The sequence below is a fragment of the Gadus chalcogrammus genome, chromosome 4 (genome assembly GCF_026213295.1).
Source record: "Gadus chalcogrammus isolate NIFS_2021 chromosome 4, NIFS_Gcha_1.0, whole genome shotgun sequence".
NCBI lineage: Eukaryota > Metazoa > Chordata > Actinopteri > Gadiformes > Gadidae > Gadus > Gadus chalcogrammus.
This window is the reverse complement of record NC_079415.1, coordinates 27,026,031-27,049,190: the sequence shown is the minus strand read 5'-3', so window position 1 is coordinate 27,049,190 and position 23,160 is coordinate 27,026,031. Positions and strand designations below refer to the sequence as shown.

At 48.3% G+C, this 23,160-nt stretch overlaps 1 protein-coding gene across 1 annotated transcript; it reads left to right on the top strand.

The window, feature by feature from the left end:
- Window positions 1-1,169: 1,169 nt before the first annotated feature.
- Window positions 1,170-22,177, top strand: LOC130380697 (methyl-CpG-binding domain protein 5-like). Its single transcript, XM_056587985.1, has 9 exons — window positions 1,170-1,525; window positions 2,022-2,124; window positions 2,507-2,663; window positions 3,660-6,062; window positions 8,303-8,589; window positions 9,550-10,656; window positions 13,636-13,709; window positions 14,694-14,769; window positions 21,535-22,177. Exons 1-9 carry the CDS (start codon window positions 1,314-1,316, stop codon window positions 21,604-21,606), a joined length of 4,491 nt encoding a protein of 1,496 aa, XP_056443960.1. The 5' UTR covers window positions 1,170-1,313; the 3' UTR covers window positions 21,607-22,177.
- Window positions 22,178-23,160: the final 983 nt, after the last annotated feature.

The following is a 23,160-nucleotide window of genomic DNA, read 5'->3' as shown; positions in this document are numbered from 1 at the left end:
CTGTTTCCTTAACAAATTTGTTGGTGAAGCTTTCCAAAGGGGATTTTTAGTAAGGAAAAGTGTAAGTGTAAACAAGTCTGTCAACAGTGGCAGTGCTGATGACTTTCAACCTTTTCTCATAGTTCAAAGTGCTGGGCCTTATTTTACAGTCTCTGTTGTTATGCTAAGAAGAATCTGTGGCATTAGGATGAACACTGCCCACAGTCGTCCCATGTAATTTGTGAGCGGTGGGGCTGCGTCGGTTCTCTCCTGCGGTGGGTGTACTGTGACTGACCCTGCCCATCTCCCCAGCTCCTCTCGGGTGGGTAATGAGTCAGCATCACCGGAGCAGCTGAGGAGAAGAGGACGACCGCCCTGCATCTCCCCTACTGTCAGGCGCTGAGGGGATTGACTGCCTAATCACTGTGCGCACGGCACAGCATAAAAAGAAATATATATTTCTCATGCAACATTTATAGTAGCGGGCAATCTGTCTGCATCACGTTGCGGATGACACGCATGCATGCGCACAGACATCCACTGTGATGATGTGTGGTGGCGGCCATTGGTTCACAAGTTCACACGCAGTTCAAGGCAGCCGGCTCGGTTTCTATGTGTTTATGTGTGTGCTCCTGTGTAGCACTCGCGTTGATGCATACTAATAGGCACGCGATGCATCGCGGGCTATCACAGATCATCCGACGCGCACACTTGCAGGAGGTGGAAAGTGTGACCTTTGACTCTCCGTTGTGCGTTACTTCATTTCCCCCCTTAGGAACCATGGGGAAACCACAACCGGGCCGTCTTTGGGAACCAACATGTTGAGGAGAAGAGGACCCTTATCCAACAGCACCATTCTACCAATCTGAGGCCGAATTGCGGTTGTTTAACACCCTCTGGGTTATAAAAAGACCCTCTTGATGGACATTTGGAGCAAACGTTAAAATAGGGGTGTTAACCCCGCAGGCCTCAGTCATCCTGACCAAACGGATGGCATCGTCCGCGTCACTTCCTTTGCAGCCGCTCTAAAAGCACGGCCCGTGTCATTGAGAGGACATGCCGCGTTGCAGCTCAAGGGGTAGGGTCTCGTCGTGAGCCCAGTCTCACCCTGAACGCCCTCCCCCTTCCCTCCCTCAACCCCCACCTCCCCGCTCCCCCCCCCTGGTCGACTGTCATCCCTGAATCATAGCCTCAGCTGCGCAGGCACATACACATCTTCACGCTGAAGGGCTGCTCCCACCACAAACTCCATCACCACGGCATTGAAGATCGAACATGACTCGTGTTGCCATGGCTGCGGTCGGCGTGTGATATATATACATATATATGTATATATGTGTATATATGGATATAATATATATGTATATATACATATATATGTATATGTGTATATATGTACCCGTGAGGCGTCGGTGCGTCAAAGCGGCGGAGAAATGAATGGCGGAAAGGACTTTGAGGCGGGACCCCAGCGCCACGCGGTCCCGGTCCAGGTCCCTATTGGCTGGCAGCGCAGGGCGGAGCCCAGCAAAGGAGTGATCTACATAAGGTAAGGGCACCAATCTTCTTCTGTGGATTGGAAGGGACAGTGGTTCGGTCGTTGGAGAGCCCTTTGAGGAGGCCAAGTTCATCTTGGGATTTAATAAATGTGGATTTAATAGTGTTAATAATTTAACTTGTAGTGTATGTTAAGAACCCAAACATTAGCTCACATTTTTAAAGGGAAGAAAGATATTAAACATAAGTTCTGTCATAAAGCTAGGGGTTTGTTGTTGAGAAACCCCTCTTTCTGGAGTTTCAACCAACATTTCTGTGAATTAGTTCTTTCTGGTTGGCCAATCCCTTTTTACTTCTGAATGCATAATGATGTAGGTCTAAAGTAGTTAATAGGTTGGCAAGAGTCAACTATTTAGAGCTAATTTGTTACCTGATCAGGGATATATATATATATCTCGCATTATACAACAACAAAGGTCAATGTTCACTGTACCCCCCCCAGTCCCAAAGCTTTTCTCCATCCCTTCCTGTTTGCTTCTCCCTTCCAGTCCTAGCGGCTCCGTGCTTGCCAGCTACGACCACGTAAAAGCCTACCTGCTGACGGATGGCACCTGCAAGTGTGGCCTGGAATGCCCACTCGTCCTCCACAAGGTGGGTCCTTCTGGTGGCCAAATGGACCCTTCGGGCTTCAAAGGTGGAGCCCTCTGGCCATGGTTGTATTTGGTTGCTATAGGTTTAGTTTAGAAGTAAACATCACGAGGACCTCAAACCTCACGCTGTTAATGCTCTGTTTGCTGTTTATTGGAGAGACATCATTATGGAGGGTAAAAAACATTAAAAACATTTTTTTCTCTGAAACATGGCAGTATCTATTCTGTTTTGAGTAAGAGCCAGGTGACACCCTATTTATTGCTATACCGCCAATTACATATTGTAATGAGAAAAGAACACACCCTTTGCTTCCATGGTCAGAGACCTCATCCTCCTACATCGAGGTAACAACCTGAATGTCTCCCCTCCCCCCACCCCCCAGGTGTTCAGCTTTGACCCTGGGGCACTGGTCAAGCAGCGGACCGCGGAGGACGTGCGGTCAGACGAGGACGTCACCAAGCTGTGCATCCACAAGAGGAAGCTGCTGGCGGTGGCCGCTCTGCATCGGAGCATCGAGACCCACCCGGCGCTCGTCACGGGTACGTTAGCACCGTCACGGCCGCCGTATCGTTACGCAACCACCCCCTTACCCCCCCCCCCAGCCAAGGTCTAAGCATTGGTACTCATGTGCCAAATCGGTCCAGGAGAGCAGAGTATGACGAATACATGAAGGCTAGAAGTATTGCATCGGCTTCTAACACAAGTAAGAAGTCCCACGTCAATTCAGACGTCCATAAAAGTGAGCCTGTACAGCTTGATACCGTATCCATCTAGCTCACAAAGACACACCAGAATCACCAATGCAATCACATTCCATTTAGCCTAAGATATGTTTCCAATAAACACCGTTAGTAATGTGAAGCATAGTCCTGCGATGCATTGTTCTGATTCTGTTGCATTCTGTGATGGCATATTTATTTTAGTGACAATTCTAGGCACAATTCCATTTAGGTCAAAATCTAGAGTTTTACTTAAACTCATCTCATCATATGGGTACAATGAATAAAGTGAAATAATTTTTATTTTGCTTCGAGGAGGTCACATCACAAACACCTTATTTACAAGTTTAACAAATCTTTTACAATTTGAACATTGTCTTATCTGTTCCCTGTTGATTTAAGCTGGTGTTATGTATGCAAAGATTTATACATTAGCATGTATGTAGCAGAATGGATCACGGATGTTATAGCAGTGTTATGTTTACCTGACCGTTCAATACAAATATTTGTCAATCAAATGAATAATCGTGATATCAATATTGATCAAAATTATCTTGATAATAATTTTAGCCATAATCGTGCAGCCTTACCATTAAGGCCCAGTCCCTACCGCAGCGACCAGGGTTAGATTCCTTCCCGTGGTTCTTCCCCTCTTTCTCCAATACCTTCCTTTCTTAGTCACTATACATTAGAAAGGATAAAACCTTTTGTGTCTAATTGTCGATTAGTTTGTGCCAACGAATAATGAGTTACACGTTTTGTGTAAGATTGCATTTTTTGTCATAAACTCACATGTACGTTATGTTTTACCTAAAGGGGCACCGGCCACCATCCCCCCACATTCCACCACCCAACGAGCAATAAGAACTATACCCCACGTTGGCCTGCCCCACCACGCCCTACCCGACTGCGAGAGCCCTTTCAAGATGCTGCTCGCAGCTGGCCACCAGCACCAGCCACTGAGGCAGTACCAGGCCCACGAGGTGGCCGCAGCCCACCCAGGAGAGCTGTATCCCGGCTACCCGAGGCCACACAGACTGGGGAGCGCGGACGCGGGACCAAAGTCCCCCTACATGGTCGGATACGGGGGTATGCTGAGCCCACCTCCCTCCAGCTCCAAGCTGTACGGGGACGGGCCGCACTCCCCCACCACAGAGACCCTAGGGAGCCCTGACGGCGTACCGGGGGGCTACCGCACCACCCAGTGTGGTTTCCCCGGGGCCGTCTCCGTCCACGGGAACGGCAGGACGCCGCCGTCCCCGGCCAGCATGCGGCGCCACGGCTCCCCGCTCGGCCAGTCGGCTTGTGCGATGACGGGGAGGACTAGGGCGACGCTCTCCCCCACGGCCGCCGCCAAAAGCCCCGTCGTGAGCATGCCGCGGACGGGTAACGTCCGCCACGGGACGGACGTCCCCCGCGCGGTGTTCCACCACAGACCGCAGCCCGCCCCTCCCCCGGGCGCCCCTCTGCAAGCACCACCACCTCCCGCCTGTGCCCTCCAGCCGAGGCTCATGACCTCCTCTGAGAAAGACCCACTGGGCATCCTGGACCCCATCCCCAGCAAACCCGTCGGCCTCTGCCCCTCCCCCGGTTCCCCGAACCCCTCTGGCTTCCCGCCCGGCCTCCACTCTCAGGTACCGATGATGAATGTAAACGCCCCCCCGCCCGCCATCGTCCCCTTGGCGAGTAACTTGCCCGTACCCATGGGCAAGACTGGACCCGCAGGCCACACGGGCCATGTCCAGAGGTCCCACCAGGCCGGCCCCGCCCCCTCCATGTCCCCGGCCCCCGTCACCTCCCCGGTCCACATGTCCGGCCGAGTGGAGGCCTCCCCCCACCGTTCTCGGCCCCCGTCCACCTCCCTGGACCACGGGAACTTTGCCATCCCCTCGGGGCACCAGGCCCACCCCGGGAGTGTGAAGGTACCGAGCTCCCCCCGGTCGGCCATGTGCTCCCCTCTGCCGGCCATGCCTTCTAGCCCCTCCTCCAACAAAGCCGACCGGCTCCACCAGTACATCGACTCCCAGATGCCGTCTGGCATGGCCGGCTCCGTGGGAGCACCTCAGCGCGGTCACCCCATGTTCTCCCCCCCGTCGTCCTCCCCTTCATCACTGTCCACCCAAAGTGCTTCCCAGAAGGGCCCCCCAGGTCTCCTGGGCATGCCCTTGAACCAGATCCTCAACCAACAGAAAGCTGCCTCCTTCCCAGCCAGCAGCCTCCTGTCCGCCGCAGCCAAAGCACAGCTAGCATATCAAAACCAGCACGCCGCCGCGGACCACGGGCCCGCGGCCTTCTGCGGCGGCGCCGGCTCGGGGAACACGGTTCCGGGCGGTGGCGGAGGCGGCGGGGAAGTGACCGAAGCCGGCAGCCGGCCACTCGGCTTCCGGAGCAGCCCTCGAGGCATGGAGGGACACGGCACTTTAAACCACATGCTCCCGCCGCACGCCGCCACGCCCCTTAGCGCGCCCGAGGCCCAGAGCGGCCGGGCGGCGCTCCGGGACAAGCTGATGGCCCAGCAGCGGGACCCCCTGAGGAAACGCAAGCAGCCGTCAGCCGCCAACCACGAAGGCGGCAACGGCATGGCCTACAGCATGCTTAGCAAACCCGGCCCGGGGGGTCCTCGGGTCCCAGCTCCCTGTGGCCCCGTGGATCCACTTCGGCAGGGGGATCGTGCAGTCGGCCTGCCGCCCAGCACCTCCATGGCTCAGCTCCTCCAGTCCATGAGCCACCAGGGTTCTCACCTCATGGCTGGTGCTGGGCCGGGGCCCGGCCTTCACGCCGAGGGGCCCCCGGGAGCCAACCTGCTGCACTGCGGCGACGGCCCCAACATGGGGGTCTCCCGCGGACCTCCGCAGCACCTCCAGGTTCAGCAGGGACTGCGTGGCCCCGGGGCGCCCACGCTGCTGCACAGCCAGAAAAAGGACGGGGCTCCTGGGGGCCAGCTGGGCCCTCGGCCTCACCCTCATCCTCAGCATCAACCCGGTCAGGAGATGATGACCCAGATGCACGCGTCCGCCCTGGGGCACCGTGGTCCTCCGAGGCCCGGCGTCGGCCCTGATGGCATGCCTCTGGGCCACCTGGGCGCCCACCCGCCGCCGCTGTCCCACCCTGGCCCCTCCCTCCAGCAGCAGAACCTCCTCCACCACGGCATGAGGCGGTCCGGCATGGCGGCCATGGCCCGCAGCGTCGGGGACGGAAGCTGTGGACTGGTCAACGCAGGTAGGGCCCTTCCCCGCACCGGACCTCTCCATGGGGCCAGTCAGACCTACCAATAGTTATGTCCGTGCCATCCCCACAAACCCCATCATCGAGAAAGCTCTGTTCACTGGTATTGGATCAGGTATTGGATGGGGATGGCTGTATTGCTTTAGTCAGTAACGCAATGAAAACACTAAACATTACAGTAGTGCGTCATCCTTATAGTTTTTGTTTTGACAAAAGGTTCAACCGACGGAGGCTTCTGGACCAAGAAGTTGGGCTCCTATGCAAATGAAACGGCTGTCCCGGTGGCTGCGGGGCTAATTGACATGCGGCCAGTGCGCTCCTCTGGTTTTGTTTTATGATTACACTCGCGGCTAAGCAGAAATGCTCAATGGGTTGTTGTGATACAGCTCAGATAGCCTATGAAAAGATCCGCGTCAAGCTAGCTGGTAGCCATAGTAACCATGAATCCTGGTGTGTGTGTGTGTGTGTGTGTGTGTGTGTGTGTGTGTGTGTGTGTGTGTGTGTGTGTGTGTGTGTGTGTGTGTGTGTGTGTGTGTGTGTGTGTGTGTGTGTGTGTGTGTGTGTGTGTGTGTGTGTGTGTGTGTGTGTGTGGGGCCATCAGGGCCGGCTCCAGACCACCTGGTGTCCAGGACAGATGCTCATTATTGTCTTAAAAAAACAAAGGAGACCTGGATTGTCACGCGATGCTGATTTTGTAGCTGCCGTATGTACAGTAGGGCTGCTTGATTATGGGAAAAATCATAATCACAGATTATGATAATCGGCAATTATTTTTGCCGATTGTTGACATGTTGTATTTATTCAGTATGTCTCTCCCAAAAAATACTTTTTAGTATTTTAGAAATTCTGGCTTAAAAAAAATACAAAAAGACAAATGGTCAAAAAGAAAATGTTCCAATCTAAAATAAAATGCAGATATGTATCCAGCTGTTCGGCCCTTTCTATAAAAGAACAAATGAAAAAAATATTAATAATAATGAAAAAAAAGAATAGCGCATTCAAAATTCAATTAATCGCCCAGCCCTAATGTACAGTGAAGAGCGATATGAGCTTGACCAAAATCAACCATGCCCTGAATGTATAACCACCACAAAGAATACTTGTTGAGCTAAAGTATCAGTATTAATCTCGATATAGTAAATAAAACGAAGGAATTGTTTGCACATTAAACATTAAAAAACATGCTTTTTTTCGAGGAACCTCGAAAGTGGATGCAGGACTAAGCTAGCTCAGCTACTCATCTTCCTTTTGTAGCTGGTCTTGGAAACTACTGCTAAATAGTGATTTCAAAGGGTGTTTTCAGCTTGAGGATCCATTTCACTACGACCACTGTGTGAGCCGGTGGCTAGCAGCCACATCAGCTGATTAGCGGCCTTTTGAATAGTTTTACCCGGCCCCAGTCAGTGGTTTCATTCAACAAGCGGTGGAGCATAAGCACCCTGCACCATCTGTCCCTCCACCTCACCCTTCACCTCACTGCCGGCCCAGAGATCATTGTAGCTGCCTTGACTGCAGTACACCACCCATCACACACACTTTCATGGCAGCCTCTGAACGGGTGGGTGAACACGGCTCCACCAATCACCATGCGGCTCCAAGCACATCAGCAGAAGGACGGCGGGAGGGAGGGAGGGAGGGAGGGAGGAAAAGAAGGCTGCCAGTGAGTGTAGACCTGGGCCACGCACAGCATGTCACCAGCTGTCCCAGCTAGACACACACACACACACACACACACACACACACACACACACACACACACACACACACACACACACACACACACACACACACACACACACACACACACACACAGGCCTTCTGCCACCCTCTGGTTGCCAGGGGCCGCCAGAGAGGTGAGTTGCCTGGGGTAACCACAAAGGGTGGGTTTGGTCCGGTTTTCTTTTAACGCCTGTGTTTTGTTCTCATCGATTTCACGACCAAAATGGACAGTTTGTACAGGGACTTTTGGTTATTAGGTCATCTGGCCTATGAATAATATGCCAGCTGACGCAATCACAATTAAGGAGTGGTAGAATAATAAAAAAAATAATTAAAATAAAGCTTTATAAGCTTATTTATTTGCCTTATCATATATATTTAATGGCAAAAAGCCTTCTTTGTAAGCATCATTCGTGTTGATGTAATTTAGAATTCCCAAAGAAAGACAAAAATTCGTAATAATTTAATTTGACCACACCTGTAATCCCCTGACCCCTCTCTTCCCCCTAACCAAGGTAACCCGTCACCTCTGAGCTGCAGCATGGGTGGCATGCAGTCGCTCGGCAGCGGCCCCGGGGCCCAGATGTACCAGAAGCAGCTAAAACACCAACACCAACAGCTACAGCGGCAGCAGTTCCAGCAGGGCATGCAGCACGCCGGCCCGCCACACCCAAACCACCAGCCCAACCACCCCTACCACCCCAACCACCCCTACCAGGGCCAGCAGCACTTCTCAGACCATCCCCCCCACCCGGACGGCACCAACCTCAGCTCCATGCCCTTCGTTTACCAGAACTATCAGGTGAGACACCAGCACGGTTGGAAGAAGTGTCGCACCCTTTGTTGGGAACAGTTTGTTTTCCTCGTTAACCTAGAGGAATGTCAAGCTCATTTTAAGCGAGCACCACTATTGGTTGTATTCTATTGATGAAGGGACTGGGTTAAGGGTTTTTAGTTTCATAGAATTCACACTGCAAGGGTTAGCGACGAGGTAAAAAACGCCTTGCCGCGACCCTGGTTCGATCCCGCCTGCGTTCACCGGCTTCACATAGTTCCCCCTCTCTCAACCCTGTCCATCTTGCCTGTACTCTAATCAAATATCCATGCGAAATTGGGCTTTGACTCCGAACTTCATTATTCGAAAATAACTCAATATTCAAACGTATTAGGCAGCCTTTAATATTCGAAACTGTTATGGCATTATTTTTTGTTAATGTCTTTGCTTGAACGTGAATCGCGAGCTCTGTTGCGCCACATCTTTTCAACCGTTGGAACACACAAGACCAGTAACCATAGCAAAACCGGTAAACAAACCCGCAAAGCCCAATCCCTAAGAGAGCTCCCCGCGCTACGGCCATCCGGAGGCGCACAGAGCTTTCGGCCGAGTTTTTTACCATATAGGTTTGACTGAAGGCCTGTAATGCTCAAAATATTATTAATAAATATTCAAATATATTTGAATATTTAGTATTTAATATGATTTTTGGGCAAAAGTCAAAGCCCTAATACAAAATGTACCAAAGCGGGGGCGCCCCGGTGGTTCACCGGGTAGAGCTCGTATCATAAAGGCCCAGTCCTTACCGCAGCGACCGGGTTCGATTCCTGCCCATGGTCCTTTGTGCTGTATGTCTTGCCCTCTATCTCCCATACTTTCCTGTCTTAATCTACAAAAATTAAAAAAACTAAATGTTTCAAAGAGAATGTAACCCCCAAAGACCTCCCACTGGACGTCTCCATATGACCCGGCTCTCGTGTCTCTCAGCAGGGGATGATGACCAACCAAGGCCAGTACGGAGACGGGCTCCAACCTCCGCGGCCACAGCATCTGGAGCCTCCCTCCAAAGGCGAGGGGCTCTCAGCGGGGCCCCCGGGCGACCAAGCCGTGGACGCCATCTACCGTGCGGTGGTGGACGCGGCCAGGAAGGGCGTGCACGTCACCATCACCACCACGCTGAGCGGCACCACGCAGGCCGCCCCCTCCATCGCCATGAGCGCATTCGCCGGCTCTGTCTGCGAGCCGGTCGGCCTTTCTCGGCCAATCAGCTCCGCCCTCCACGGCCTCCGGGAGGTGGAGGCCCCGTCGAGATGCAGAGGAGCGGGGCCGGGGGCGGGCCCGCCCCAGAAGACCCCAGACCCCGGGAAGGGGACGCCGGAGCCCAGCGACTTCTTCGGCTCCCCGGGCCGCGGGACCCCTAGGGGCCTGTGGGAGGGCGAGTTACGGCACGGGGGTTGGTTTGACGGCCAGAGCGGGGGCAACGCTGCGGCTTGGGGCGGGGAGGAGTTCCTGGAGTGCTCCACGCAGGTGAGGAGCAGCCCCTGCGCGGAGAGGCCTGCCGGCCCCGCCCCCAGGCCCCCCTGCCCCCCTGAGGTCTCCCAGGACCTCAGGAAGGGTTACCCTGACGGTGGCGGCGTCGGCTACCGCACCACCGACGGAGTCGTCGGCCGGGGCCACGCCCACTACAGCGAGCTCCCGGATGTGGCGCTGGACCTCTGTGGCCAGCTGAATGGGGCGGCGCCCGGGCGGCTCTACGTCTCCCGGGGGGGCTACGGGGACGCGCTGGGCCCGCCGAGGCAGGAGCTGACCGGGGACGACCAGTCGCCGGGCTCCTCCACCAGCCTGGACGGGCCCCTGGCCACGGGCCGGGACTACGGCCCCTACAACGGGCGCTGCTACGGCGGCGCGGTGGCCAGCCCCTCGGACACCAAGAGCCCCAGCAGCGAGGAGGAGCTGCGGGGCCCCGACTCACCCTACCGCGCCAGGGGCTTCCGTGTGGGCGAGGTGCTATGGGGCCCACTGAGGGGCCTCCCCCCCTGGCCTGCCAGGCTGGCCGGGGAGCAGCAGGGGCAGCGCCCCCGGGAACAGGTCAAGGTGAGGGGCGGGGCCGGTCGCTCTGGTGTCCGCATGTGGGATAGCGTCGATGGGTGCTGGTGGGGAGCGGAAGCGCGGTCGGCCTCCGACCTAGCCTAGGTGATGAGCGGGTCTTCATGCATGTGGCGCTGTTGCCAACGGCCTATGTCAACGGGCACCGTGCATTAGGCCTCTGGACCCCATTGTGTTATAGACCTAGCACTAGGGATGTAAATTCTGGTTAATTTTGCTTTCGCTAGACACCCATTAACCAGTAGCTATCCGGCAATGATGTGAAACAAGGAAGGAAGTGGTGCTTTCCTAAGTAGTTTGGCGCTCCATTGACTCAATGAGCTTTGGTGCCGCTTTTCAAAGGGTTCAATGGGTTGAGTCGCAGTAGCTCTCTATGGCAGGACGTACTCTGGCTCAAGGTACCAAACTAGTTCAGTACTAAACTGTTCTTAAAGTGGTGCAGCCTATTGCTAGTACTATGACTAAAGTGTTCTATTGTGGTGCAGCATATTGCTGATATTACTACTAAACTGTTCTAAATGTGGTGCAGCATATTGCTAGTACTACGACTAAACTATTCTTAAAGTGGTGCAGCATATTGCTAGTCCTACGACAAAACTGTTCTTAAAGTGGTGGAACATATTGCTAGTACTACTACTAAACTGTTCTTAAAGTGGTGCAGCTTATTGCTAGTACTACTATAAACAGTTCTTAAAGTGGTGCAGCTTATTGCTAGTAGTACTACGAAACTGTTCTTAAAGGTCCCATGGCATGCTACTTCATGGATGCTTTAATATAGGTATTAGTGGGCCCCTAACAAAGTATTTGAAGACGTTCCTGAAATTCAGCCCTGGTGCAGAATTACAGCGACTACGATTCAATGTCGCACATTGAGCTTTCCCCAAACACGCCGCTTCGGTGTCTAGTTTTAATGCAAATGAGGAGGAGATATTATGAATCTCTAACGACTGCTTCGGGTTCTCCGACGTCTCTGGTTCTTCCACTTCCACATCAATCTGAAGTAGACTTAACCACGACAAGGAGGAGAAAGGGATTGTTGCCTACATTGTAAAAGCAGAGAAGGGGAGGTAACATTTCCCTGCAGAGCTTCAGAGCTTTGTTTTTTTCAAAGGCAGGGCAGGATACCTAGTGCTCGTTTTACACCTAACGCCATTTCTAGCTACTGGGCTACCATAGTCAGGCTAGGGGAACTCGTATTAATGTTAGAAAACCTCATAAAGTGAAATAAAGTTTTCATGCCATGGGATCTTTAAAGGGGTGCAGCTTATTGCTAGCACTACTACTAAACTGTTCTTAAAGTGTTTGAAATCCCTACCTACGACCAATGAGAGCAACGAAAGGTGTGACACCTCCGGGGCAACCTTCTTGATTGTTAATGAACAATTTCTCATCGGCGCTCGCATTGAGTCATATCAAACCACACCCTGTTGGATAAACGGTTGTGATTGGCTCGAACCCGGGCCAGGATTGCTGGAAACCTGCTTTAAAGGGAGGGGGGAAGGACACATAAATGGAGTCAGAACAGTCTCATTATTAATGAATGCACAGAGAAGGATTCACAAATGTATTTTGTGATTTATATATAAATTACTCTCTTCTCACAAATACATTTCAATGCACACACAAATGGATATCGGCATGTATAAATGTAAAATAAATCCATAAACAAAAATATGTTTCACAAACATATTTCTGATCCACACACAAATATGTCTTGTTTTAAATAAAGGTAATATAAATCCATAAATATATTAATTTAAAAAAGATTTTCAATTTTCATCAAAAATGTATTTGGATGTTGTTACATTTATGTACAAACTGTTAAACTTGAATTTACAAGACGCTTTTCATTTGTGAGCTTGTTTGCATTTGTGTGTGAAACTGTCTGCATTTATGTGTGGATTTTTGAGACTCTCCTGAAGTCGCTAGATTCACAAATGCATTTTTTTCAACAAGGAAGTCTCTGTAGCCAATCAGATGCCTCCCTCGTTTTCAGTCAACCACATGACTGCTGTGACTGGGTTTTTACGTCGGTGCCGTTTACTACTTTAACGGCACCGATAATCCCAAAACCCAGTCGAAATTAGCTGGAAAAAGTGTCGTGACGCAGCATTTACTTCTTCACCACCTAGAGATTGTTATGTACGATCATTCAAAAAACCATGTTCTTTCCGATAGAGTAGACATTTGACAGAGAACCGGGAGGCTCGGAGGCTGGACTCAGAGGTCGGAACTGCAGCCATGTGATTGGCTGAAAACGAGGGAGGCATCTGATTGACTACAGAGAGTTCCTTGTTGAAAAAAATGCATTTGTGAATCTAGCGACGTCAGGAGAGTCTCAAAAATCCACACATAAATGCAGACAGTTTCACACACAAATGCAAACAAGCTCACAAATGAAAAGCGTCTTGTAAATTCAAGTTTAACAGTTTGTACATAAATGTAACAACATCCAAATACATTTTTGATGAAAATTGAAAATCTTTTTTAAATTAATATATTTATGGATTTATATTACCTTTATTTAAAACAAGACATATTTGTGTGTGGATCAGAAATATGTTTGTGAAACTTATTTTTGTTTATGGATTTATTTTACATTTATACATGCCGATATCCATTTGTGTGTGCATTGAAATGTATTTGTGAGAAGAGAGTAATTTATATATAAATCACAAAATACATTTGTGAATCCTTCTCTGTGCATTCATTAATAATGAGACTGTTCTGACTCCATACACATATGCTAGAGCCAATAAAACATGAGCTTGCAGATTCGTCTGGGTTCCCTGGCTGGATCTGTTTTTTTAAGGTTAAGAAACTAAGTGATCTAGTTTTGATGAGGCTCTCTCAGTTAATCGTAACGGCTGCCTTTTATATAGGATGGATATGTGGTGCTATTGTCTTCATCCTTAACGAGCCACTGAGTTTCATGTCCCACCACTGACGTCTTGTTTCCTGTCCCAGGTCGAACCAGAAACACTTAAGACACTAACCCACGACCTGGAGGCCTTCGACCGGGCAACCAAACGGAACAGGAAGTAAGTCCATCAGTGTTCACGTTAGCCGGCTATAGCCGGACATTGGCCGATTGCACGCACGCATGGCCGGTATAACAAAATGTAAACGGCCCACATGTCCGAGAAAAAAAAGAAAAGTTTGCATTTATGTATGAATTAATCAGTAGCATATGAAAACCAGTAGCGGTTCCTGGCCGAGCTCACCAGGGAGGCAAACACGAACGTGCATTCATGAACGCGAGGAGTGCACCCGCTCATGCATACACATGTCACTCAGCGGCCACGCTGTTGAACGCTGATTGGCTGTCATCACGCGAAATTCGCGTCAAAGTTGAAATATTTCAACTCGAGCGATTTTGTTGTGGCACAAATCCTCGTGAACGCGCTCGCCTGTGCACGGCGAAAGTGTAGCGACAAATCAAAACTTTTCGCCGGTTTTCTCTCGCGAAAAATTCGCCCGATAAGCATCTCTACGTTCACTTTGTAGGAGATCTTGTCGCCCGTCGCGTTTGGTGTGAACGCACAAAACTTTTCGCGAGCAGCGGAGCACTTCCATGCCATGAAGTTGCGCCGAAAGTAGCCTGCAAGAATTGCAATTATCAAATTAGTTTTATTTTTTTTGCTGAGAATGACTGTTATGTTTTTTTTGTCTAGGCTAATTTAATAAATGGCATTTATTGAAGCAACTTAGTTTGTGTCATTTGTCGTTTAAATGTGGACTTTTGGTGATTATTTAATTATTAGTGAATAACGTCCGGAAGATATTCCAAATGTCCGATATTCTGGAATAGTGTCGGACATTTGTCCGCCCAAGAAAAAGTCTAGCGTGAACGCTGAAGTCCGTATACAGACAGGCTCCTCTCCTCTCCTGTTTCTCTAGACCATGACTGGACCAGGAACGGTGTTTTCAGCTTGCGTGTCACTTTTTTGATAACGATGATTGACGGCTGCCTGCTGTGTTGTAGTGTCCTGTGTCTTTAAGGGCCCCTGTGTTTTGTTTCACAGGCCAGGGAAACTAAATAACCATTTGGAAGCTGCTATCCACGAGGCCATGAGTGAGCTGGATAAGATATCGGGCACAGTGAGTAGCATCCTTTCCCCTTTTCAACATGTGCGTCTCCTTCTCCACATGTACATCTCCTTCTCCACATGTACATCTCCTTCTCCACATGTACATCTCCTTCTCCACATGTACATCTCCTTCTCCACATGTACGTCTCCTTCTCCACATGTACATCTCCTTCTCCACATGTACATCTCCTTCTCCACATGTGCGTCTCCTTCTCCACATGTACACCTCCTTCTCCACATGTACATCTCCTTCTCCACATGTGCGTCTCCTTCTCAACATGTACATCTCCTATCTCCAGGCCTTTAATACTCCTTCATACTTCCTTTCATGCTTATCCTCTTCATCCTGAGAGGCCAACCCCAAAATACTTCAAACTTCCCTTTTTCAAGTTACAACCTAAAATATTCGTGTGCCTTTTGTTGTTTTGTCACCAAAGTTGTGTTTGATCGCATAAAACTACCGTAAACTGATAATCCAGTGTCTGGGCCCAATTCTGAAACCTCAAAAGGTGTTCACAATCATGCATAGCAGCTAAGTGAGGGGTTAACAGGAAATAAACAACCTTAAATTAGATCAGACGGCTGTCATCGCCATCAAGTAGTCGCAGGGTGCTTTGACTGGTGTAATTCAATTCTGTAGCCATTGTCCTATTAATAGAACTTGTACATCAGGATGCATCATGGGATTTTGATGCCTCGAGAGTGTAGTAATTGGGAATCATAAATGAATGTGAACAAACCGTAACCAAGGCTTATCAAAGTTTTGCCATGTCTCTACTAGGGGTGTAACGGTACACTGAAGTCACGGTTCGGTTCATACCTCAGTTCAAACATCCCGGTTCGGTATGAGTTCTGCACAATGACGGGAAAAGAAAAAAAACAAAATGTCGAAGGCAATTCTTTTTTTATTGTGCATGTATCAGGTTGTACCACCTAGTGTCATACGGTCTCTCCCCTGACCTAGCTGCAACAGCCTGAACTGTGTAATCTAAGATGTAAACAGTAAACAATAAGTACCCCTCATCACCTCCGGACTCCATCCGTAACTTGTAAACAAAAAAAGACAATCAGTTCTAAAACTGAAAATGCAGCATGTCTTATTTATGAAAGTGCAAAGTACACAGAATTGGAGCATTTCCACCGGAGGGGTCCGGGTCGGTTTCGTGCGGCTTGGAAGGTGCGGTTCGGTGCAGCGCAGTTATGGCTTGCGTTTCCACCGCCGATAGTACCCTTATGGCGCATTTTCACTTGAGGGTGTGGGTCGGCTTGGTGCAGCTTGGTGGAGTAGTGAAGGTGCAGTTCGGCGCAGCTCAGTTATGGCCGTTACATAGTCAACACGAGCAACGCGCGTAAACGATGCGAGTGGCGCTAGCGACGCGCTTCCTTTCATAGTCTACACAGCATACGCGAACGTCGCGGGCAATGCATGACATGCAATACACCACTCATGCCATGAGTGGCAGCAGAGTCACCTGTGTTTTCGCGGGTGACATTCCAGGTGACATTCCGATCAAAATGGCTACGGAAGAAGAGTGATGAAGCGCAGAGATAGGCGGGGGTATGTGCGCCCTTTAAATACCACAAGAGATCAGGATGGGGAATTTGTTTTTCTGTTGCTTCCAATGCGAAGCCTGGACGAGGAAAGGCATTTCCAGTATTTTCGGATGTCGGCGCCAAAGTTTGATGATCTCCTTTCGCGAGTCATCCGATATCTTCCCGACTCGCACCAAAACCGGCCCTTATCAGGGAGCAGCTGGCAGATTATTTTTTGTCAGATGCTTGTTTCCCCACCAGGACAATGTGCTACGATTGGGTATGCACACTGACCAATAAATATATATACATTGGTCACTGGGAAGCATGACTTTTGATTTATTAGTTATCACATTACACAAGTTAACTAATTTGGTTTACGTCAATCTCATTAATTCATATCCATATAAAATGTTTATACAACGAGCTACTGCCTTGACAGATGAATGAATTATTTAAGTGTATTTAAGTGTAGGCCTATAGCCAAAGCTATAGCGCATAATGTCCACAGAAATTATATGGTAGGAAACATTATTAGAGAAAAGGGGTTTATTTATCAAATACAGAAATTTGACCCACCATACACGCACACATTTTTAATTCACTCACGCTTTCAAATTTCATTCACTCAAAGAGGCTACTGAACTTATGTTTCACACAGAACATGAACGTTTCACACAGAACGTGAACACAAAACATTACGTAATTAATTCAAATAGGCTAACACTAAAACAAATAAGGCCAGTAATAGAACGAATATCGGGTGACAAGAAGATCATTTAAATGGCTCATATCCCGCATCAGCTGTTTGATCTCGCACATCAAAATAGCACTTTGCCCCTGTGGAAGGGTTCGCATAAATTGGCACAGATATTTAGTAAAAGAGACGTGAATGTCATCTTAACACGTTCCCTCATCCTCTCAAATGTTCTTCTGTAAATATAACCTATAGTTGAAATAATGTACAATATTTGCAGTATCGCCCCCACCGACAACGCATAGTTTTGCAAGGCTCGCGTCCACCGCCGACAGTACCCTTATGGTTGGGGGGGTGTAAACCGGAAGGCGATAGCCGCTGCAGCTACGTTAGCATTGTGACCTGATGGCAGCCCGACACAGGGTAGCTTCCTAATAAATCCAAGGAAAAAGATGAACGTGCAGAATGAACAATGTAGGACGTCCAAGAGGGACGGCAAACTTTTGTGTGACATTTTCTTCAATAAACAAAGCTTTCGCCGTTGTCCAGAAATACCTTACGGATAATGGGTTTGTTTTTTATTATCCCCCAGTCTCACGGAAGTGCAATTCTGTCGACCAATCAACGGACGGTGTTTGTAGCTCGAACTTGCTAGCACCATTTTAGGCGTCTCAGTACCCCAACCATGGACATAATAAAGGATGGACCACGGACTGGAAAATGGCCGCCCATTCATTCCTATACAAACTGCTCAGTGGCGCAGGGTAACATACAGGAGCGATTTGCTTCCGCGTTATGGGGCCAAGACACGTGGCCTAGTCCGTGACGTACCGGATGCAGAAATATAGAACTGATACCGTAATGTACCGCTTCTTTGTCTTTGGATCTTTTGAATAAATGGACCAATACATGATGAATCACAATGATCGCAAGCAGAGGACCGTGAGAGTTATTGAGCAGCAGATGAACCAGTCCAAAAATCGGACACGTTAACGGAGCACTGAACTAGGCCCTCTCGGATGCCATTTGTTTCACTACGACTCCTTTCAGCTGCACACCCCTCTTCCCCAGCGAGATAACGGCTAATAAAACGCTTGAGGTGGTGTTTTGTAAAGAAAAAACTTATATTTTTTTAGGACATGGCATGAAGGTAATTATGAGCCTTTGATTGATATCCAGCCATTTTTTGCAGAGACACAATCCTGTTCCCCACTTGTATTGGAGTGGACGGCGATATCTACTTCTGGGCCACATGAAATGACGGAACCCCGTCCACAGCCAGCTTAAACAGCTGCAATACCAGGCTTGGCCTCTGAGCACTGGTGGATTGCGGAAGTATGCGCCGGTCCTGGGGGCCTGACCCCAACGGAGGAGAATAGCAAGAAGAGTACGGCTCAATATAGCTCGGTCCGGGTCACGCCCACTTTTGGCGATGGAAACTCGTTCTGTGCCGCACCTTAGCGAATTGAACCAACCCGCACGCTTCGGTGGAAATGTGCAATTAGTTGTCCCTGAAGAACTCGTGTGTCTAACATTAGTTCCGGATTACATCAATTAATTCTTACGCCAGTTTTGTTTAATTTTATACCGTGTATTCTCCGCGTAAATCCATGCACTGAACCTTGACATCCGTACCGATTCGGTTCAATACGAATACATGGATCGTTACACCCCTAGTCTGTAGTGAGGAACAGAGGTCGGGCCAATCACTGCTGTTTATCTAAAAGGGGGATGGTCGGACAGGATGACTGAACAGAGAAGTGCCCTATTGGAGGGTGGTTGAGGCGTTTTTGGTAATCAATCAAGATGGCTGCCGCTGAAGGGTCAAACGTGTTTGGCTGCTCTGATTGGTTGAAGGTCCATCCAATTGTGTCCAGTGGCGTTTTGGTCGGTGCCCGTTCATAACGCCCATTGGAGGTGGGAAATGAACTGAAAGGTTCAAGACTAATCCGCTAGGGCTGCAACAACGAATCGATAAAAATTGATTACTAAAAGCGTTGGCAACGAATTTGGTCATTAATACTTCACTCTTAAGGTGCGGCCACACCAGATGCGTATCTCGATCCAGATGCGTAATTTTTACGCAAGATACGCGCGTAAAATGTTGCTTGACCATTTTGTGTCAAAAATTGTCACATACGCGCCATACGCGCCTACGTCACTCGCCTAGATGAGTCCATGTCCATGCAAGTGAACGGAGCGTTCCCTCTTCGTCATAACTATCAAACCAAACATCCTTCACATTCACCGAGCGAACATTACGAAAGTAAAATGCACATTTCTCGCTAAAAATGTTTCCATAAACGCATTTAATGGCGTAACTATGTTACTATTTCCACCCAGAATAAAGAAAGTTGTCGGACGTGGCTGCGCTGGAGTCCGAGGTAGGAAACCCAAACGCCGCCGTGTTTGGGTGATAGAGTTTAGATCGGGTTAGATTAAATAATCTCGGATATAAATAACAATAATCGGGTTAAATAACTTCACATGGTGTGTCTGGTGTGTTTCCAGCAGTGTTGATCAGCAGATATATAGTCCGCCAAGACGTTGAGGTTGCTTAGTAACCAGAGACTCTGTCCATGCAAGTGAACGGAGCGTTCCCTCTTCGTCATAACTATCAAACCAAACATCCTTCACATTCACCGAGCGAACATTATGAAAGTAAAATGCACATTTCTCGCTAGAAATGTTTCCATAAAAGCATTTAATGGCGTAACTATGTTACTATTTCCACACAGAATAAAGAAAGATGTCGACCGTATGCTTCTGTCCAAGCTCACTACTCTCTGCCAGTGACGTCGGGTCAAGCTCAACGCTGATTGGGCAACGCAGCTAATGCGTCATGCGTCATGCATATGAGCGTAAAAAGTTCAATTTTTTGAACTCTTGAAATGTACGCGATATACGCGCGTATAGCGCGTAAATATACGCGCCTCATACGCACGTAAAATGTTGCTTATACGTGTAAAACGCGTAATACGCGCGTAAACCAATGGTTCCCTATGGAAAAAATGGCGATTTTATACGCGAAGTACGCGAGATACGCGTCTGGTGTGGCCGCACCTTTAGGCGCTGAACTGTTTACAGCCAGCCGCCGAAAGGGTTTTCCATGGTTGTTTCATGGTTCATGCAAGCCCACAGCAAGCTTTAGTGTGAGCTACCACAGCTTGTATTTTGGTCATATCTTAAAATCTGACTGTAGGCCTATATAAAAGTGTTGTACCTTCACTCAGTATCCGTCTAGTCCAACCAAAAACTCTGTCAGCTGCTGCTGCTGCAGACGGTGTGCGGACGGGCTCGGAGTCGGCACTGCGTGCATCAACAGTCATTCAACGCAGCGGTAGTGATAACAAAACCGGACGGTGTAGAAAGTCCTGTCAGTTAAAAATAGTAATCCAGTTTTGAAATCCATGTTAAAATCGGCAGGTTATAGAGCTAGTTAGCTTAAAAAATGTAGCCAACAAATCAAATGTGATGTGTTCAGGTCGGCTCAGTAATATGATTGATGTGTTCAAATGCAACACAAAAAAAAAAAGGTTAAGGTTAAGGATCCTCGAAAATGGCATCAATATCAATAAAAATTGACGATCTCCTGTCATCTGAGAGAAATAAAGATGATTTAATTTATTTTTAACCGTTAGTAATTACCAGTTAAAGATCTTATTGGTTAACCGTGGACATCCCTTATATACTGTATATATGTAAATCTATATCATGCATTGTATTTTTTTTTTTGTGTTATCCCAGTTATGTTTTTTTTTTTTTTTCATTTAATATTACTTTTAATAGTTCCGGGACGTTGGAGCAATAACCTGGTGTCTACACTGTGAATTTGAAGTAATGTTCATTTTTTGAATAAAGATGCAGCAATTACAAATGTTTTTTTTAGCAGATTAATCGAAAAAATAATCGACAGATTAATTGATTAATAAAATAATTGTAGTTGCAGCCCTATAATCCGCCTTTTGAAGTGGTCTGGTTGAAACACCATAACCATCGCTCAGCTCTTCTGGAGTGAAGCACTCTTTTTATGACCCACCTCTTACCTGATTGGTTTAGGGAACCCTTACCTCGTGTCAATCACAGGCGGGTAACTGGAACACTTCCCAATAGACCTCTGAAGAATAAGTCCTGCCTCCGAGCCTCCCGTTTCCCTCGGTCAAATTTCTATGTGAATTAAAATAATTTTTTTGACCTGACACAGCTTTTAATTCTTCGCCACCTGCAGAGTTTGTTTTGTACGATCATTCAAAAACCCCATGTTATTTCCCATAGACATTTGACCGAGGGAACCGGAGCCTCGGAGGCGGGACTTATTCTTCAGAGGTCTATGGCTGAGCAGGGGGTGGACTGAGGTCTTAAATCAAAATGTCAGCGCCAATAAATTAAGATGTCAAATCCCATATCGCAGGTTTCTCTGCCTCATAGAGCCAATGAGCCGACCCAATTAAATGAATTGGCCGGCGTTTTGTGTAGTCCATGCGTCCCTGTCTTTAAAGTGATGTGAACAACACTGTCTGTTATCTCCCCCCCGCCCCTTTGCAGGTCCACCAGATGCCATCAAGAGAGCGTCAGGTCCGAGCCCCCAAAGCCAAGAGGAGGAAGATCTCCAGATAACACTGAATGTGCCACGCCCTCCCCCCGCACGCGTCTCCCAAGCCTTATGCCACGTCGTCCCCTCCGGGCCTTCCCTCTTGACCTTTTGACCTCGCCTGGTGCTATACACGCGGACATCAGCAGTGCATCGTGACAGTTGACTCGACCGACGATACATTTGTAAATGCAAAAAAATCCCTGAAAAAAACAGTTTGAGTTAACTATTTTTTTTTCAAGAAAACTGTGGTAAATCCGAGTGGAGAGAGTCAAGCGTACATTACATATTTAAGAAGAATAGACAGTCCAAATATTTCTGATACATTTTCAATATGTACATTGTCCTGAAATGTCCTGCTATCAAGAATTGTATGTAAATATTGTTCAACGTCACGTACAAGCAGACCCGATGCACACTTAATCTTTTTATTGTACAAAAGAAACGCGCTGAGGCGTACCAACGCCCCTGTTTCTATTCAGAGATACACAAACACAGCCGAAAGCTTTTTTAAATACGTTGAAATGTAGTTCAGACCGGTTTCCCCTTGTTTCATTATTTTAGGCAAAGGAACGGCAGTTGTCAGTATGTGTGTTTTGCCCCTCCCCTCCCCTCCCCTCCCCTCCCCTCCCCTCCCCTCCCCCTAGTTGGCAAAGAGACCACTTCATATACAAGTCCAGGTGCACCCGGTTATTTTTGTCAGAAGTGTCTCTTGGTGTGAACTTTACCGATAGAAAGTGTTTGGTCCTGGGCTGCTGCCTGCAAAACGCTAGTTTCTGATTGGCTGAGTTTGATTTTAGGTAGCTAAAGATAACCTTAAAACTGAATTTACAATGTTTGGTCCTGGGAAATGCACTACTTCTGGCGCATGGCATGCCAGGCTGCCTATATAACCCTGGTTTCTGATTGGCTGAGGTTTAATTTAGGTAGCCCCACAAGACGGAATACCCTTAAAACTTAACAGTGTTTGGGAAGAGGATTATGCTTGTGTGCTTCTATGCACCCGATTCCCCATTACTGTAGTGATGATCTTCAATATCCAATAGCTTTAGGTAGAGTAACCAACCCTCAGAGTCAAGGTGTAGATTATGACCCACGAATATAGATTGTAATGCGCAACACTAACATGAGATTAGAGAACGTTAAAAAGCATTTCTTGCAATTAAGGGGCCTTATGTTTCATTTTTTTTCCGTTTTTTGTGCTTCCGGTGTTCATTGTTGTAAATTATTTATGTACAGCATTTCATATTTATTTTTAAGCTTTACAAGACATGCTAGATGGCAATAATTACTACCAAGAGTTGAAAACTCAAGCCTTATATGTTTTATGTCTGTTTGTAAGTTAGGTACATTTTTTTACGTGTGAACAGTTAATGTATTGAAGACCATTTTTATTTTTAAGTGTTTTCACAAAAACAATAACGTTTTATTTTTATTTTCTTTATTAGTGCTAGTACAGTTCATACCCGTTTCCCGCGTGGCAGTGTGAACGTCCATGTTCAACTTAAGGTTTTCCCCTTGGACGTGGCTTCCCTTCCGAGGGCCCGGCGAGCCTGCTAAGGGCCCCAGGACAGAGAGAG

What these genes read in the sequence shown, in the direction of transcription:
- LOC130380697 (XM_056587985.1), top strand. Translation starts at nt 1,314, where the DNA reads ATGTGTATATATGGATATAATATATATGTATATATACATATATATGTA. An exon ending in AAAGGAGTGATCTACATAAG is followed by an intron (nt 1,526 to 2,021) that starts GTAAGGGCACCA and finishes TCTCCCTTCCAG; the next exon opens with TCCTAGCGGCTCCGTGCTTG. An exon ending in GCAACCAAACGGAACAGGAA is followed by an intron (nt 13,710 to 14,693) that starts GTAAGTCCATCA and finishes TTTGTTTCACAG; the next exon opens with GCCAGGGAAACTAAATAACC.